Consider the following 19,014-nt stretch of genomic DNA (forward strand, 5'->3'; position numbering starts at 1 on the left):
GTGTGAGACCAAGCTCGATCTCCCGCGATCTACAAACGTGCACATGTTGTCGGCCATGCGATGTCTGATGTTGTCTCCATCAGTTTGACCTTATTTTGGTAACAAAAGCATATTTCCGATGCAGTATACAGTACACCCTTTTCTAAGGAGCTCTTGAAATACCAGCAGCTGTTCGCTAAAAACATCAGTAGCCTCAGATATCCGTCAGCCTCATGGTGCGGAAATCTTGACAGCTTTGGACACCTTCATAAACAAGCTGTAAGTGGCCTGAGGCGCGCAAGTCTGCCAAAACAAGACGCAGACAGCTGGCAAGGTGTTGCGACATCTTAGCTGTCGCCGATAGCCAGGCCAAAAGACAGATATGGTGATTCGAGCTATCTGTGCTCGGCACCCAACATTGTGAAGCCTCATTTGAATAATCTTTATTACCACCGGAACCAAAGTTCTGTATCACGACTCTGGGTTTAAAGGCAAAACCCATTCTTTAAACTGCAAACTCCAGACATCAATTTGTGATTTCCCAGAAGGTATTTAGAGACAGAGTCGTAATTTACTTTTCATTGTGCCCCTTTATTCTCAATCTGCTTTATCTGTTGTAACTTTATATAGTGTTATCTGCATTTGCAGGGATGTGTTTCTGATCCCTCCAGACAATTTGTGTGTGAGCTTGAAAAAATAGTTTAAGTTTGAGCATTTAAGTGTATGTAGCAGGCAAGTTCTCAAAAAATGTGGTGGTAATCGCAGCTATGCCCTTCTGCTCATCTCTTCTGGAATATCTGACTGTTTTAATACTGAATTAGAAACGTACACTGAGAGCAGCGATGTTCTGGCTGACAGGAGCAGAATTACTCAAAATGACAAATATTCCTGCAACTATTAGATTACCTTGATGAAGACAGCTCCCCTGTCAGAAGCTTGCTTTTTGGACAGTAAAACTTATTGCATCAAGGTTACTGTCAAGCGACAGTAAGTTTTACACTTTGATTACCTCCGCCTCCTCTCCACTAGCCTGAAGTTCATACATGTAAGAATAGCTGCTTTTTAGCACCGAAATGTTGTAATGTACAGTTATCCTAAAAAGGAAAGGAAGAATCTAGTAATGTACTCCAGCCCAGCGATTCCCAGCCAGGGGTACGTGTTGCCAGAGGATACGTGGGCAGATCGTAGAGTAACAATTCTGATTTGATTTTTAAAAAATATGTCCATATAAGTCAGCTAACACCTGAACACCACGGACACTGAAGTCAACAAGACAGCTAGCAAAGAAGTCAGCAGTTAAAAGTATTGGATAAATGGTAGCTAAAAGTAGGCTAAGAGAATAGTTGTTGAAAATTAAAGGATAAAGCTTTAAAATATAACGGATAAACATTTAAATAGATAACCACAAGTAATGGACAAATGGTGAAATGGCTACAAGTAATGGTTAGCTAAAAGTCAGATTGGTTGAAATGGTTAGCTGAAAGTGCACAAACAGTTACATTTAATTAGCCAACTCTTAGTAGATAAATTGTGAATAAAGTAATGCTTCAGTACTGACTCAATGGTTGAACTAGTCAACATTAGCTAACAGTAGACAAACAGGTGAAATAGATAGCTTTTTGATAATTGGTGAAATAGGCTATCTAAAAGTAAGACTGGTGGTAATGTTTGAAATAGTTAGCTAGGCGTGTTCGAACAGTTGAATAAGCTAACTTTAAGATAAATGGTGAAATAGCTAAAAGTAAGACTTAGCTAAAAGAAATGACTAAATGGTTAAAATAGTTAGCTAACAGTCGGTATAAAGTTAAATTAGATATTGTTTAAATGGTGAAATATTAACAGATAACCCCTTGAAAAAGTCAACCAAAAATAATGGATAAATGCTAGTTAAATTAAACAGTTCTCCTAGTTATCTAAGAGTCATTCCCCCAGCGTGACTGCACGACAGGAGATGATGCAAAACTTATACAGTACACATTAACTGACAACAAAAACCTCAACCTACCAACCACAAGGACACCCTGGCACCAATGTACAAGCTATTCCACGATTGACAGCCCAAGAATGATAGATGGCCTCAGCTACTTCGAGCTGACAACGTGAACGGGCAAAGACAGCATTAAATAACATTGTAAATGCAATCATCAGGTTGCCGGGATATTCAGCCTGCCAAACAGTGCGTGACATTGATGCAAAGCGTACAGAGAATATAGAGTACAACGGGAGATAGGGTAGTACGTGGGCGCCGTCTCACCTTGTATCCTGGGCCAAGTTGGTGAATGGCAAAGATCTGAGCTGGGTTGAGAGCTTCACTGAATACGTAAATGGCTCCCAGCTGACCGCAAAACACCCTGTTAGCGTCCGCCGTCTCTGATGAACCCAGGAAACACTTGTCATAGCTCTGAAAAAAGGTAGAGCACGAAAGAAAGTTAGCGATCAACTCAAATATTTCACATTTTCAGACCTTTCTTGCAAAATATTCTTCTTTGTTTGACGTGCAAACTAAAGAAAGCCAGCCACAACTGTGTGTTTTTTTCAGTTTCATGACATGCTAACACCTTTGAGAGGAAATGTTTGTTTAAAGTCTGTTGATCTTCACATTTTAAGACGTCTCAAGAGTAAATTAATTATTCACTTTCAACCTGTGGTCATAAGTTCATGGCGTTCTGCAGCAAAGAACGGAGATGGCAGAAAGAAAAAGATGAACTTCTGATAGCTCGTTTCTAATCGATCCGTTACAACTTCTGCCATCACCTGCTATTACATTCTTTCTGTCCACCCGCCTTTCATCTCCTCCATCCCTCTGATACACTTTATCACTCTGAGATCTTTACTCCTCTGCTTCTTCAAAGTGATGAAATAAGTTTTATCTTTCAGCCTTCGGGACAAAACAAACCCTGATAGCATCGGCACATTTTTTAAACCTGTTCTTTCACTTCTTTTACAGTGTAATTCTTTTCTTACGAGTGTTTCGGTGAGCCGAGTGAACTATAATATATTTTAGGCCAAGGTATTTCTTACAGAGAATAACACCAGCCCCTGGTAATTGCAGCAATGTCAAGAGCCAAAAAGTAAAGAAGTGCAGTGCTGCCACTGAGAGGTCGGGCTACCTGTCCCCTGCTAAATGGAAAAGTTTGAAGTTGGAGTTTGGGCGAGTTGTGCTGGAACGGGGCCCAAGGGCAGCTCTGCTCCAGCTGATGAATGCAGAGGGCAAACCTCAAACGTTTGCCAATATCACAACAGGAGGGGAAGGGTAAGCGGAGCCAGACCCATACTGGACTTCTCAAACTTCTGGTAGCAACAAAACATTTTTTTATATCAAGAGTAAAGAAGCAGTTAAACTCAGTCACCATCGACTCATACTTCCATCACAGTTTCTTGAGTGTGTTTTTCTGAAATCTTTAATCGTTCTTCATAAAGGTCTGTGTCGGGGCTCTTACATCATTGGTGTTGACGTGCCAGGCCATGTCGCCGTAGGACACCAGCTGACCGTTGACGTAGCAGCGGATCTCGGAGTTCCTCCAGCGGTTGTAGATGTGGACGATGCTGATCATGTACCACTGCAAACAAAAAAACACATTCAGAAAGAGACGAGGTGACAAATAAAAAAATAATCATGTGCAGCGATACACCCAACAGAAGAAGAGAGCAGATTTCACAGTCTATAGTAGACAGAGCTGTATTTTAATTGATTTTTTTCCTTTTGATTATTTGCCTTACCTTCTGTGAAGCACTTTGAATTCCCTTTGTGTTTGAAAGGTGTTGCCAGTTATCGCCACCCCTACGGGTATCTATCCTATTAATGATGTCTTTGCATATTATTTTTTACATCGCACCGTGGGTGGCCGGATTTATTACACTGACTTGACTAAGATTTGTTGAACCCTGAGGTGAGCCGAATGTGTTTTTGCGCCTTTCTACTTCCAAACTTTCAATACAAGCCTCCTGCTGTGCGATAACTAATTTGAGATTTTTCTTTCTACGACCAATTAATAAATATTTGTGTCAAGGTTTTTTTGACTAAAAGGAGGAGGGGGTGGTGGGAATGGCACATTAAAAATCTAGTTGGCAACCTGTAATTCTTCCTGTAAATAATGATAAAAAAAAGCGACAAAAAATATGTTTTTGTCTGGTTTTGTCTTCCTTCTAACAGCATTAGCTCGCCGGACAAGGGTCAGCGAACATACAAGATTACAACCTCTTCACCTAATTCATTCGCCAGACTCTCTTCCCACCTTTATATACCGTTAACAGTGTGCATGTGTGTATGTGTGAGTTGATTAGAAAGCATCTTCCCCGGTGACAAAGCACACAGGTTCCCTGGAGGGAAGATGGCGGGGGAGGGGAGGAAGCTAGAATTTTTTGCTGGTGTATGCATACCTGCTGGAGGGTGGACAATACCACACGTGCATGCACGCATGCACACACACACACATTAACGCATGCACACGGTCACACAAAATGCTGTGAGATGTGGTGACTTATAAATTGATCAAATGGAACCACTGGGAACTTTGTTAGGCAGCGCAGAGATTCAACTGGGTCAGCAAAAAAACGTGGAAGGCCATCTCATCAAGCGAATGCGCGTGTGTTTGTGTGTGCATGCGAAGGTGTGTGTGTGTGTTTGTGTGCAGGACAATAGCAGAATGCTGACAGCGCGGTAAAGGGGCAGTGCAGGCCTTAATTGACAGACCTTATCTATCCTCATCAACACTCCGAGTGAGTGCGAGGGTAGATACAAGGAGAGCAGCGACACACTCCTGCTGCTCTCTCATCTAACAAGTGGCACTGGAGTACCAAACTCTGCACTCATTTAAAATTATGAATTTGCATCTGTGTGTGAGTGTGTGTGTGTGTGTGTGTGTCTGTGTGTGTTTTCTTACCTTGCGGGGTTGGAAATCATATTTCACACAGTGCTGAAAGCCTTTTCCTTTTGACTTCAACGATGTCACAATGAGACAGTTTCCCACAAAGTGAGCGGAGTAACCGATTCCTTTACTGGTGCGAAAACTGCAGGAGAATCAGACAGAGTGACGCTCAGCTCAGTTTGTCATCAAGTCGAAAATCTACTGCGCCCCAAAGGCAAAACAAACAAACAAACAAACAAAACAATGATAAAGTTCCTGTTGAGCATGAGAAATGACATGCTCACGAGACAGCATGGCATCCGTTTCTGTGTAACTGAATTACATGTTCAACATGGAGTTACATTATATTAGACATCAGTTACATTGAAGAATGGCATTTTTAAACTGACAACTACAAAAAAAAGCAAACATTTGTCAAATAAATTTCATTCCAACCATGTTGTCTGGTTTGATTTTTTTGTTTCTGCAAGCTAAATTGTAACTGCAAAAGGTCAACTACATACAGATACAAAGAGCTCAGCACTGTACTACGGAAGCCCTGAGGGGGCAGTGAGGTTTCTTAATTCTTTTTTCCTTCAGTGAAAACATGTGATTACTTTTTTTCATGTGTAAAACAAAATTAACTTTTTTCTTACTTTTTTCATGTGTGAAACTGAGTAAAAAAAAAAAATTCAGGAGAAAAAAGATGACTGAGAAAACTCCCCTAGAAGAAAACATGAAAGCTTTTAGTCCTACTTAGAATCTGGGGTAGTGGTGCACTTCAGCCTCTTGAGTACTATTGCAAAAACACTTTGAAATATGAGTGAAGTTTTTTTTCCCGGCAATATTTTTTTTCACCTGAACTTTTTTTTTTCAATCAGTTTCCCAATAAAAATACATCTTTTTTTCTCCTTAATTGATTTTTTCCCCCCAATTGGTTTCACATATGTAAAAAAATTGCATGTTTTCACAGAAATAAGAAGGAAAAATAAGAAGGAACTTTGTAAGATTATCTTCGCAAAAATAAAAATAGAAAATTTCCCACCAGTTCTCAAGTCATAACCACAGGAAAGAAAACGATTTAGATCGGACTTAGAAAATGGATCACCTAGAAAAAAACATTCCTTCACTTGCCCCTCAGGGCTTTCATATCTTCCACACTTACACATGAGATTATTAAAGCCTATTTCTGTTTCAAAATCAGGATTTTCAGAAGCCTGAGTAGAGTATTTCCTTCGCAGCAGCACCAGGGGTCCCAGATCACAGGTTTGTGCAAAAACACTACTAATCCCCTTCCCCTCCATTTTTCTCCCATAATGTTGCTTTTCCTGCACTCATAACCTCCACGTAAAGCCCAGTCTCACAGCTAAGCTTCTTCACAAAACAACAAGACACATTTCACATCTAAAATAGGCCCACGAGGATCACACACACAGCAGAGCCAGGAAGCAGACATAAATCCCTCTCGAGTGAATCCCTGGTACACCTGAGGAGAGCGTGCGGCGTGTTATCGCGGCCTTCCTGCAGCTGTGGAGGCCTGTATCAGACAGGCGACTGGAGTAGCAGCCGCATCTGGGGGAGGATGATAAGACCTGGGCCAGAGGAGAGGAGGGCTCCCCCCCTCTCTTACTCCTCACTTACCATGACAACCTGACAAATGGTTACTACGGAAACAGGATTACATCCTGACACTTATCTCTGTGATGGTATCTGGAGAATATACAAATGTATGTCATCCTTCCTGTAGAAGACTAGCAAAACCTTTCTGTACAGAGTGGAGAGGTGGGGGAAGAAGCCGAGCAGCAGTGTAAAAGAGTTCAATTAAATAAAAGGTCAAAGCTAATGAAGCTTCACAGTGGCTAACGGCGTGCACTTACAACACTGACGTCGAGGCCAGCGAGGTCCGAAGCTGCACGCTGACGGGTGACAGAATCCACCCAGCACCACACTCATAATGGCGTGCCTTGACATTTAAAGTTATGTTCTAATTCATTATCGGTTTATCTATTAACTTCCTGTCCCTGTCATTCAGTCTAATGAGCTAAATGTTTATCATCTGGTGTGACTCAGCAGAGGAGCGCACTTGAATTAAAGTAATGCTGAATCTATTGCTCAGAAGGAAGTTGCAGAAAAGAGGGGCTTGGTTCAGAAATTCTTAGAGAGGCTTAAGTATTACCATTAACAAGGTGCACTCAGCTACTGCATGTGATCACATGTGTGTCTGCGGCAGGCAGAGCTTTGATTGATTGAAACTAGCTGGACACCAAGGACAAAGCAAGACGTATTCGGTGAGTTTTATTTTGTTTCACTTTGAGGAAACAAAGCAATTAATCTCGTGTAACCTTGGTAAAAGAGAAAAACTTGAATTCAGAAGGTGTACGCTTGTAAGAATATGCAAGATATTTCTATTCTTGACATTTTGTGAGTTTATTTTGTTTATTAATTTTTTTAGCTTGTGAATTGGGCTAACTATCCTCTCCTAGCTGAAACTATGAGAGGGCTATACTGTTTAATTCAGTTCAAAGGGGCTTTATTGACATGAAACACATGGGACACTATCAGACTGTTGCCTCTTGAGCTACAAAGTGGTATTATGAGACCAAACCTATGTGGTCAAATCTTACACATTGAACCTTTAAGTCATTTATTAAACACAAACGCTGCACATTTTCTGGTTAAAGCCTCTCAAAGGTGAGGATTTGTGACTTTCCCTCAGTTAATATAACTTCAAACAGAATATCAATTCAATTTTTGTGAAATTACTGATTCACAATGGTAACCGTTAAGGAAAAGCGATACTGTTATTCTGTGCCTTTCTACAAGCTCCGTAGATGTAATATTAAAAAAAAGAAAAAGATTTGTCTAGATAAAAATATTATCAATATAAACCTTTAAACCAACGCCTAAAAAACAAAACCTTTCAATGTTACAGCTCTAGAATTCCTCAGCAGACAAAACTTACCTGTTTGTGAGAATACAATATTCTAGCTCGCACTGTGCTGGAAGCTAATGTGGGATATTATTGGGCCTGAGCAAAAGCCTATTTAGTCTATTGAGTGCTTACTCAAACTCCCTCATTAAGTACAGTGCACTCTCCTTCAACTCGCAGCATTCATGTTCACTTCAGTTAGCTCGCTTCTTTCTTGAACCAAAATGCCTTTTGACACGCAGAAGGAACGAGCCTGAACCTGCTCTATTCAGCTGTGTGCCTTTCTTTGCTCGCATCAACAGTAGGGGCAAAACAAGAGAGACGGTCACTTTCACTTCTTACAATAAACAGTAAAAGTATTTTAAAGCTGTGCTGCGTTAAGGCCGACTGTCACAATAGAGAAGGTGGTATTTCTGCGTCTCTTCTCTGTTTGGCTGTTGAAAATGGAGAGTCTATTAAGAAAACCGTTCCTCTGTGATCTTGAAGGACGAACAAAAAAATCCGATGTTTGCCACTGATGTTTTTGCTTCCTTTTTCTTCTTTGAAATTCCTCTGTAACTGCGCCGGCACAAAAATATCGATGATGTGTCATTAGGCTAACAGAATGGGCAAATAAATGAAAGATTCATGGCCGATATCCTGAGAGTGCTGAAGTGTTGAACAGTGGATTTAAAAAAGTACTTTCATGTTTTACAATGCGATGATGTATTCAGCCCCAGAATCCCATTACAAAGAATCTAATTTCATTATGTAACACACCAGATAAAAGGCGTCCTACTTACCAATAAAGGTACGGTTTGTCTTTATCCACATTGATGTTGTTGAGTGGATCCTGTCTGAACCACGTGTTGATAGTGAATCCGTTCTGGTAAGGCCATTTGGCAATTGGCGGCAACGCTATGGCCTGGGGGAGGACACACACATCAGATCATCTCTTGTCAATGTTTTTTAGGAATCAATACGTCACTTGCTCAGTCATTACTTCCCTTTAAACGCTCGGCTCTGTGCACTGACGGAGCAAAGTGCCGATTAAAGGAGACCTATACTGCTTTTTAGTTTTTTTCCCTGTCCTTCAATGTGTTCTTTTTCTTGTGCATGTAAAAAATCTTGAAAGTTAAAAAGATCAAAGTCTGTACAAATAGATGCTCCTCTCTCCCACAGAAAACACTGCTCCTGAAACGCCTCGTCAGTAACCCCGCCTTTAGTTCTGTGTCTTTGTGACATCACACTACATCACCATGTCATACATTTGCATAATTTAATGCCTACAAAGCTAGTTTGGCACGTAAGAATTCATTTGTTGTTGTTAGCGGTGCTGGGTCAGGCGTGTGTGGGCTGACCAATCAGAGGAGACTGGGTATTAATGGAGGGGGGGCCTTAAAGAGACAGGAGCATTGTTGAGCAGTGTTTTTTTTAGCATTAGAGTTTCTAAACCTATTCTGTGTGTTTGCATGTTAGTGCGACTCACCGCTGCACTGCGTCCTGGAAAGTTGAAGAAAGTATCAGGACCATGTCTCTGAGGCATCTGGTTCAACACCGACAAGAGCTTGATGGCATGTCTTGGCTGGATAGAGGAGAGGAGAGGAGAGGAGAGGAGAGGAGAGGAGAGAGTGATCATTATTATGTGACAGATGCTGACAATCAGAGTCACAGGGGAGAGTCTCTATCAAAAAAAAACATGGTGTGACATCACATCTCTACCCCACTGGATCGATAACTCTTCAATCACCGCCGCCCTCCCCCGACAACACCTCATCAATACCATGGCAACCCTTAATCGATCTGTCTCTGGAGAGGGCTGCTGGGGGGGAGGAGGAATTGGAAAAGACAGGCGAATAGGGTTGAGGTGGATGAGGTGGTGATAGTTATTGGACAGAGGAGGTTCGGGGAGAGGGCTGAAGGGATGGATGATGGCCTCGCTGTGGACCACTGATCAGTGACCAGGGGTTGTTAATGGCGGTTGTCCCAGGGCCTGAGTAGAGGGGAGATTGACGAGAGGGGACGAGGGTGTATTGACACGGCGAAGGGCTGCCGGCAGCTGCCAAGGTATCACACACAGTCGTCTCTGGCGCTACAGCGAGCAGGGAAGGTTAAGCCTCACAAAACCGTCCTAAAAGTCCAGAGTTCGGTTTTAAAGCATTCAGTCTTTGTGATGGGAAGCTGGGCCAATCAGCAAACTACAGGGAGCAGTTAAGACGATGACAACAAGTAGCACTGTAAGTGGAATTTGTACTAAGAGCTCCCGACTCTCAACTCTGAATTAATCTCATTAACACGTACCAACAGTAAACTTGGCATCGGAGCTCTAAAAGTAAGCATGAATTAGCAACTGCATGGTGTATTTCTCCCCACATTTTCTAAGCAGAATTGGCAAAATTCAACAATAAACAGTGCAAAATTCTGTTTTTGTTAGTGTGACAGCCTGAAGCAGTCAGTTAGCAGGTTCGTGCTGATGATTTAGCGAAGGAGAAAACATATTAGACAAAATCTTTACCAGTCTGCCTACACACACACTGACAATAACAAAAGTTTATCACAGTTTGCTGCACATACTAACAAGAAAGTTTCTTGGCTGGTTGTTCAAAAAAAGGTAGAGAAAGTTTCATATTGTACTTTATAGAAAAATAAGAGTTGGAGTTTAACAAATATTTTATTGTTATTCGTATGCCCTGACAGACATAAAACTTGATATAAACTAAAATATATGTACTTTAAAAATCACTAATACAGTAGAATTCAATATTGCATGATACGATAACTGTCAATTTCAACTGTGGTACACCTTGAAACCGGCATATTACTGCAACCCTATATAGAAATGTATGTTATAGAGCTAGACAGGTTTTCTAGTCACTCACAAAGATATTTATGATGATCCTGCTTCATAATCACCCCGATAAAAGAAATCCGCAACTTATCCTGAGTGTTTTTATTACGATCTGCAACAAAATCTGACATCCTCCCATCCATAACGTGGACAGAGTGAGTACATAGCGAGGTGTTGCTGAAAGGGATTCACCTGGAGAAAAACAATGCTGAATCCACAGCCTTTAAATGAGTGTTTCACCTTCACAGCTGATTAGGCTGTCGCTGTTTTTTTTTTTTTATCGCAGTGGCTCTATTGCTCGAACAAAAATAACACAGCGAGTCAAACCTCTTTTGAATTAATAACGTTGATTACAAGTGAGAGAAAAAAACGCTTAACGTAAGCTAAATTGCCCTTGTCTTGACTTACACGCACAAATCAATTCAAACATAGATACACACACACACACATAGACACATCCTCTGTTATTCTGGTCTATTAGCACAACCATCCCATTAAGTGACATCCAGAGTAATGACACATAAACAAACTCATGCTGTATAATTAATCTGCTACAAAATAAATTTAGCCTCTCGGGCTATTAATTGTAGAATAATAGCATATCAGAAAAAGCTAAATATCTCTTTTTTTAAGCCTCTTTTGATTTTAAAAACAAGAACAAGACTAGGGTCAAACATATTGACAGTTATAATGACACAATAATCATATATTTAGACACTATGCTTATTAATCTTAAGTGAAATGTTTCTTCTTATTCAACAACTGTAAACAATAGCATCGTAAATCAAAATAACTAATGAATCCAATCATTAAAACCAGCTCTGGTGAAATATCAGTCAATACAAGATAAATACATAAAACATATAATTATGATGATTTAATAATTTGTGTCCCACTTTTCGCAGTGTTCATTTTTGTTGTTTACAACCTGCAAGGCACTGACAGACGTGTCCGTGAAGCAGAAACATCACTGCAATCACAACAACAACACCCACTGATGCACACACACAATTTAAAACTCTGTTCACCTCCATTGGAGGTTTTACTTACCCAGATGCCGTTGTCTCCCCTCAGCATACTGAAGAGCAGCTTCAGCTCCTTGACTGTGATGCTGTAACTGGCCATGACCCCCAGCATGTCCACCAGGAGGTCTGAGGAAACACACGGAGGAAGAAAGTGAGCGCAAGCGACCAAGTGTGTGTGTCGGTGTCAGTGAGTCGGCGTTTGAAAGGTCCTCTGCTGACACTTCTCTGATAAGATATGGTGAGGTTGCAGGACAGAGAATTCAAGTGTGTTGCATTCAAGTCCTCAGAGCTACTCCACTGTTTACAAAATACATAACCTTGAAACTCGAGGGAGTTTGCAGTCCACAGAATTGATTCATAAAGTGAATGTGTGTAGAGCAAAGCAATTTATTGTCATGTATTGATCTACATCAAGTAAAAACAGACTGAGAAAGTTTAAAGCGCTCTCAGTTAATAACTCAACAAAGAGCCGTGTAATCATTTCCCTAATTAGCTAATTCGCAGTGACATGCTCATTCATCATGTACATGAGGAATGTTAATCAGTAATGATTTATTATTATACACTTTGTTCAATAAACTCCAAAATCCGGATTTTGACATATACCACTCTCGTGTTTGTCCGCTAAATATGAAGCTTCACCAGCGGGCAATTAGCTTAGCTTAGCTTAGCAAAAGGGCTGGAACCAGGAGGAAACAGCTAGCCTGGCTAAGTAAAATCTGCCCACCAGCACCTTGTACAAAAACACTGTTTCCCCTGCTTCTGGTCTTTATGCTAAGCTAACATAAGATGACCATTGGTACTTTCACAAAATACTAAAGGAACATTATGTAACTTTTTTTTATCTTAAACTAACAGCTTCAAAATCATATAATGGTATCATCATGGTACAGTGTCTTGTAACAGGGTGAATGGTGTCTGTCTCAGCCGCTCTGCCCCGTCACTTGTTTCTGATACAGAGATCACTTTTCTGACATGTCACTATTTAACAATATTTAAAATCTAAGACTCATATAGTCTCATATAACTAAATAACTATATGATTTCTAAAACTGTCAAACTGTTCATTTTAATTTGCTCACATTTTAACAAGCAATAACAACCTCTCAACACCTCACTAATGCTGCAGAGGAACTTGTTTGTCATAAAATTGACATAAACAAGTCTTAATATTTCCCTCTGAATATATTAGCACTTAATAAAAAGTACATTGTGTTGAAAGACATTCGTGTAGTCGAAATGACCTTCCTGCCTCATTGACTTTCACTTCACACAGCCACGACAGATCAGTGAGGATATGGCAAAGGTACAGCGCAGGCCCTCTCAGAGTGAGGCAATCTGCTTACAAAGGCTCTTCTTTCCCATTAGGCCTGCCAGATATGAATAGAGTCTTCCCACAATATTTCATTAGCCAGAGCCAAGCGATAGGGAATAAAGCAGGAGGCTAGCTCACTGAGGTGCTTGGTATGAGAGGAAAATACACAATGTCCTAGATTCAAAACCCCTAAGCTCTGTTTTTGGTACGATCAATCCATGTAGGTCATTTTAAATAGTTTGTAAAAAGTGTTAGAATAGTGGTTATGAAAGGGAGTCTGTGAGAATTGGCATTAAATTGATTTAAGCAGCGTGTACTCTGCTGTGGTGAGCAGTAATAAGTCACAGAAGTTACAAAGCACATTATCCTGCGGCGGTGGGTAGGACAGAGAGGACACTGGGGGGAGGGAAGGACAGGACACCCACCCTGAGGCATCATTAAAGGGAAGTCAAGGTCAATCTGATCATGAAAAGAGACGGCTTTGTATGTGTTGTTTTGCAATCAAGCCCTCCGTACAAACTGCAGCCCACACAGAAACATACTGAGGTCACTGCTGTTATGAATGTCGGACTGCAGGGCAAATATACATACACACATGACTTCTGTGGTTAGAAAAATTCAGAGGTCAGTCAAGGAAATATTCAACTGTTGGACCTGAGCTTTGAGATAAAATGCAACATAAAAGCTTTTATTTAATCACAAGAACAAATAGTCCAAAATAAAGAATATGTTGTCAGCTCCTATAGAGCTCAATGTCAGAAATGTCCACTGAAACAGACAAAAGCAGCTTCGCAGTCTGAAGACATGCAGCGTTTTCAACATGGCATGTGGCTTCACTGACTCTTTCCTTTCTGTGGTATTACAATTGTTTTTCCACCTACACATCCAACCCACTGTCGAATACAGGAGCTCTTTGTGCGATTCTGAAAGGCACTTGTGAGAAAATCACTACCTAGGCCAAGCATGCAGGGAAAGCTTAATTGCCGCACACAGTACAGCACAAAAATTCTCACACCTTTTACTCACTTAACACCATAAAAGAATGATATGAGACAGTATGCTGAGGATGTCACAGTGCTGATGTGAGTGTAAAAATGAGTCTTGAGGGAATTCAGACCTAGTTTTAACATCCATCCTGAGGGATCCAATCACAAGTGGGCAGCCATAGGTCCGTCAGTTAATGCCTGGCAATAACATGTGTCTCAACATCCGTCTCAAGCGATTGGACCTTATTAATCCAATCTATATAAACATTTACAGCACCGAGACAAACGGATGAGACGCTTTTCACAATTTTTTTTCTTGTGTAACATTGGCCGAATTAACGAGAAGGCCCAAATATTAAAAAATGTGTTCTTGACAGAGTTTCATAAACTCTCTAAAGTTTCTTGGCACTCAACAACTCACAAAACTGAGCGGTTTTCAAAGGGAGTCTGGGGACTTTCTCCACAGGCGTCAAAGAAGTTGCCTATACTGGTGACTATTAACTGTATTTGTAAAATTTGAAATGTTAACCATCAATTAAATGGTATTTTTCATAAATGTAGCACAAATGATTAAACCAGTTAAAACCCTGTGTTCAAACAGCTGCTGAAAATTGGGAGGTAAGATGCACTTTAGACAGTCTAGTACAGAGGTGCCTCAACAAACTGCTGCCTTTTTACAAGGAAAGAAACAACTTTTAAGCTATGAATGATTTATAATGTGCTGTAGCCGTTTTCACTCAACAATTCTCAAAACCACTTGTTTTCTACGGGCGTCTGGGGATATTGTGGTTACTGGTTCAATACTTTGTTAAAACAGACAGTGTGTTCAAAACATCTGCTGCTAACATTGGCAGTTTAAGAGATCACAAACAGGTGATTTACATTAAAACGAACCACATGGAAATCAGATAACGTGTAATCCATTCTGCCTGTTGTTGTGGCTTCTTGTTGACAGATCTCAAACGTGTCCTCAATACATCACAGGGATGTTCACACCTGTACTTATAGCTGTCCAAATGTGATCGGATCACTCAAGAAGCATGTTGATATCAGGTCTGAACCGCTTCTTTCTGTGTTTCTTAAAAAGAGTCTGTACCAAATAAATATTGTTTTACACAGACTTGATGACTTCATGACTCCTCCCTACCTATTGTCCGTCATTGTCTGTATGTACATCACTTATGCTCATTCACACTCAGTTACCTGCAATCATGTCGTCCACTGTGCTCATCTTGAGCAGCACCTGCTGGATGAGGCCGACCTCGGTGCTGGTCTGCAGGTTTCGCACGCTCTTGCGGAGGATGGCGGTGAACATACTCCAGATCTCTGCCTGGCACGTCACCTCGCAGTGGGACAGCAGCTCCACCATGCAGCCAATGCTCTCCGCCTCCTGGATGATGAAGTTCATCTCCAGGTCAAACTCGCCGCCCACCAGCTGGAGGAGGGTAAGGGAGAGGGTGGAGGAGGAGGAGGAAGAGGAAGACAGGAGGGGGAGGAGGGGCACAGTTTGGGAGGCAGGACAGGGCAGGAAGTGGATGTGTTGGGATGTGGGGGAGAGGACAAGGGGGGGGAGGGGGCGATGAAGCCAGAGTGAGGAGAGAGAGAAGAAAAAAAGAGAATGATTTAGTGAACCATTTAACCTTTTGTCTGTAGGAGAGGTAAGCCTGGCTTCTGATGGATGCTGATTGTGGTAAGGGAGGCATTTCTTCTGCCGGGGGCCGCACATACTGCAACAAATAAACATCCTTCATCTGCGCACACACGCGCACACAAAGCCGTCTCTTCCTCTGCTGTCTCTCTAATGTGAAGAGCGCAGCACTCTCCTCTTTGAACTACAATCACTCTCAAAGTACAGCAGGCATAAAAATGGCCCCCTCTACTGTCTCAGACACACACAAAACACACACAGATGCACGCATAGACACTGATTAATACACATTTTAGTCCCTGTCCTCTCAGAGAGCATTAGTCAGAGGACACCATACTTTTTAAAATCGAGTGCAAATGTTCTGTCTCTTAATGGCTGGTGCACTATTATTACTTGTGATAGTACAGGCTTCATATCGCTATGACTCACACGCACACACACACACACACACACACACACACACACACACACACACACACTCGCACACTCACTCATGCACCACACTGAGCATACCCCACGCAGTTCAGCCTCAGCACACTACACTATCCAGGAAATGGTCGCCACGGCAACCAACAAGCTAAGAGAGCACCACGGAGGTTATTAAATCCGATGGAACACGAACCTGCGATAAGTTATGAGAAGGTAGCGAGAGACTGAAGACAGAAATGAAAACGCAGAAAAGGATTAAGGTGGCTGCGACTGTGGTCTCTGCACAGGCAGAGAGAAAGAGATGAATGTACGACTAAAGTACAGTCAGTGTCGTACACTGCTGTCAGAGAGGTGTCATGCCAGAGAATGACAGGCTCAGGTCAGCCAGGGCGATAAAAGGATAGTGATATGTACGACACTTCTCAAAAGAAAATTCAGTTGTTTCACTCAGATATCCGAACTGCTATGAAAGCACAACAAATACGGCCTGGCTCATGAACAGCTCATCATATCTCTTGAATGGAGGGTGCTACCTGCTACCGACATGTCTTTTTTTAAGTCTGGCTGATGTCAGAACAACATTGTGATGAAACTGCAGGAAAACTGTCCTGACCAAAACTGGGAATACAAGAAAATGATTTCATCCCATTAGCTGCCTCCACCCTCCTGCTTCCCACCTTCCACTCAACATGTTACCAGTAACAACTCACATCTGCTACATCTCAAGAAACAACCTACAGGAGGTTAAACTAATTGAAGTTGTTCAATTCAAGTCTAGGCCACTAAAAATTCTCAAAAGCTATCACTATCAACAGAAATGAAACATTTCATGGTGATACATGTTTTAACCCAGCCCTATAGACTCAGAGTCCATGTGCAATCAGTCAAAAATGAATCTTCATAAGGCTTTTCTCCATCATTCTGTTGAATTGTTTCAGTTGAGCAAACTGGGAAAGGTTGAAAACTCTCAAAAAAGCTAGTAATTGCCTTCAGTGGAGAATATTATGTTCAATCGATTTTACAATTGTATTGCTGATACTGCCCTCCTCTGCCCAGTATTCAATATTATATCATTATCGTGATATGGGACTTTATATCATCTTAGATTTTGGATATCGTTATATTATGATTGTGTAAGTGTTGTCTGTTTCTGCATTAAAACAAAGTGATGTAATTGTTCTACTTGTTCTAATAGTTGCCTTGACCCACTTAGTCATTATATCCACATTATGTAATTTATCATAAACCTCATTGTGGTAATATTTTATAAAAGTCTCAACAGTCATCCTGATAATATTGTCTCAATATTGATATCAAGGTATGTGGACAAATATATACATATATAGATATAAAACTGATATAATTATATTAATTCAAGGTACTACAAGTATTTTAGAAAAATTAAACGCATAGTATGTAATTTCTGACATTAGGGGTCTCTCTATCAAAACAATGTTGTCTTCATTAATAAACAACCACCACTGACGATTAAAAATCTATCCGACATAACTCAGGCAGAAATCATGTTGACAAACGAGGTCATGTTTTAAAGTTTTTATTCAGGATGTTAGTCTATGTCAACTAGCTAGATCACTGATTTCTTTCCTCATTCTCTGATGTAACATCTGTCAGTCCCACCTACAGTACTCCATGACGTTTTAGCAACTACAGGGGTAAAGGCTATATGACGCCACTGACAGGTGACTAAGTAAAACACAGTGTTAACTTGAATAAAATGACACATTTCACTGGGTTTGAACATTGATGGAAACATTTGGGATAATATCAGCACACAGCTCAACCAATAACCAGCATACGTACATCTGGTTTTAAGACATTTTACTGCAGAAATGTCACACATTATGCCGTTAAAGTGAGATTATGAAACTTCTCAAATAAGAAATACATTCTTCTTCTGGCAAATTATGAGTTTATTTGGTATGATGAGTAGCTTAGGGCAGCTAGTGTTAGCTAATGTAGCACTTTAGCATTTTTTTTTATTTCTGATGAACATAAATGCCTTATTTCAATCACTGTTAAGAGATGGTTTTCCACTGTTTGAGGTTTGACTCGAGCTCTTTTAATTACCTCATCTCACTGCAGACATTTATTCTGCAATGGCTTAATGCTCTGTCAATTAGCACCACCAGCTGTTTATCACACTGTGCTCCCCTCCAAATATTCACATAACTGTAATGGATTTAATCGCAAATTCATTCCTATTTAGCCAGTTTTATGAAAATTTGGTTAAATATTGTGCAACATGTGGACGGAAACCTGACTCATGTTTTGCTGTATAGAAACTCTGATGCATGCTGGAGCACCACAACAGACAAGATGGACGGATGTGGCCGTGTATAATATTGACATGAAATGCAACATTAGCCGTAGCGATCATTAGCACCACCGGCATCTATTACATGTTGGCCCATCGACAGACTTCAGCCCCAGTGGGACATTTAAGATTAAGGGTTAGGCCTTGTGAGCCGTGGCTCCTTCCTTACTTTAAGTTTCACTTATGTCACCTTGAGGTTGATCAGGTTTTAGACACGGGAATCTGTCATTGAAACAACTCCTTCTATTCAAGTGTACGACATCCACGCTGACCTGCTTCTGACGGACGAACCGTCTCTCCTTTCTCACTCTCCTTCCGTCCCTTTCTCTGTCCTTCTTTCTCTCCCTGTGAAGTGAATTGATCCATTGCACTCTGTGAACGCACTAGAGGAGGGCGCCTGAACAAGGCAAGGAATAAAAGGAGGAAGAATTAATTCATCCCACATCGAATTTTCCCCTCTCCTCTGAGGTTCCCAATTATAGAGCTCGCTGGGGACCACCACGTCCTACAACATCTATATAAATGCCAGTTTGAAGATGCTCAATATACTACGCAATGGAAGCTTAAAGGGAGACAGCATAGAAAGTCTTTGTAGAAACTCGCTCATAAATACGCAGCAACTTGAACGCGAAAAAAAAAACAAATGCACCCCGCGGGCATACCTACACATGTGCAGCATGAGCATAATCCCTCT

At 41.0% G+C, this 19,014-nt stretch overlaps 1 protein-coding gene across 15 annotated transcripts in view; it reads right to left on the reverse strand.

The window, feature by feature from the left end:
* The window catches only part of nbeaa (neurobeachin a), a 108,245-nt gene that overhangs the window by 59,004 nt on the left and 30,227 nt on the right, over positions 1 to 19,014 (reverse strand). For all 15 annotated transcript variants that reach the window (XM_084374278.1, XM_084374287.1, XM_084374282.1 and 12 more), the window contains exons 2-8: positions 15,112 to 15,343; positions 11,633 to 11,733; positions 9,224 to 9,319; positions 8,538 to 8,659; positions 4,863 to 4,989; positions 3,420 to 3,539; positions 2,234 to 2,380 (exon numbers count right to left, since the gene is read on the reverse strand). In XM_084374278.1, the coding sequence (XP_084230404.1) occupies positions 2,234 to 2,380; positions 3,420 to 3,539; positions 4,863 to 4,989; positions 8,538 to 8,659; positions 9,224 to 9,319; positions 11,633 to 11,733; positions 15,112 to 15,343 (945 nt within the window). The remainder of the gene's footprint in view (positions 1 to 2,233; positions 2,381 to 3,419; positions 3,540 to 4,862; positions 4,990 to 8,537; positions 8,660 to 9,223; positions 9,320 to 11,632; positions 11,734 to 15,111; positions 15,344 to 19,014) is intronic.

Source organism: Pagrus pagrus (assembly GCF_965226575.1).
Source record: "Pagrus pagrus genome assembly, chromosome: 14".
Classification (NCBI taxonomy): domain Eukaryota; kingdom Metazoa; phylum Chordata; class Actinopteri; order Spariformes; family Sparidae; genus Pagrus; species Pagrus pagrus.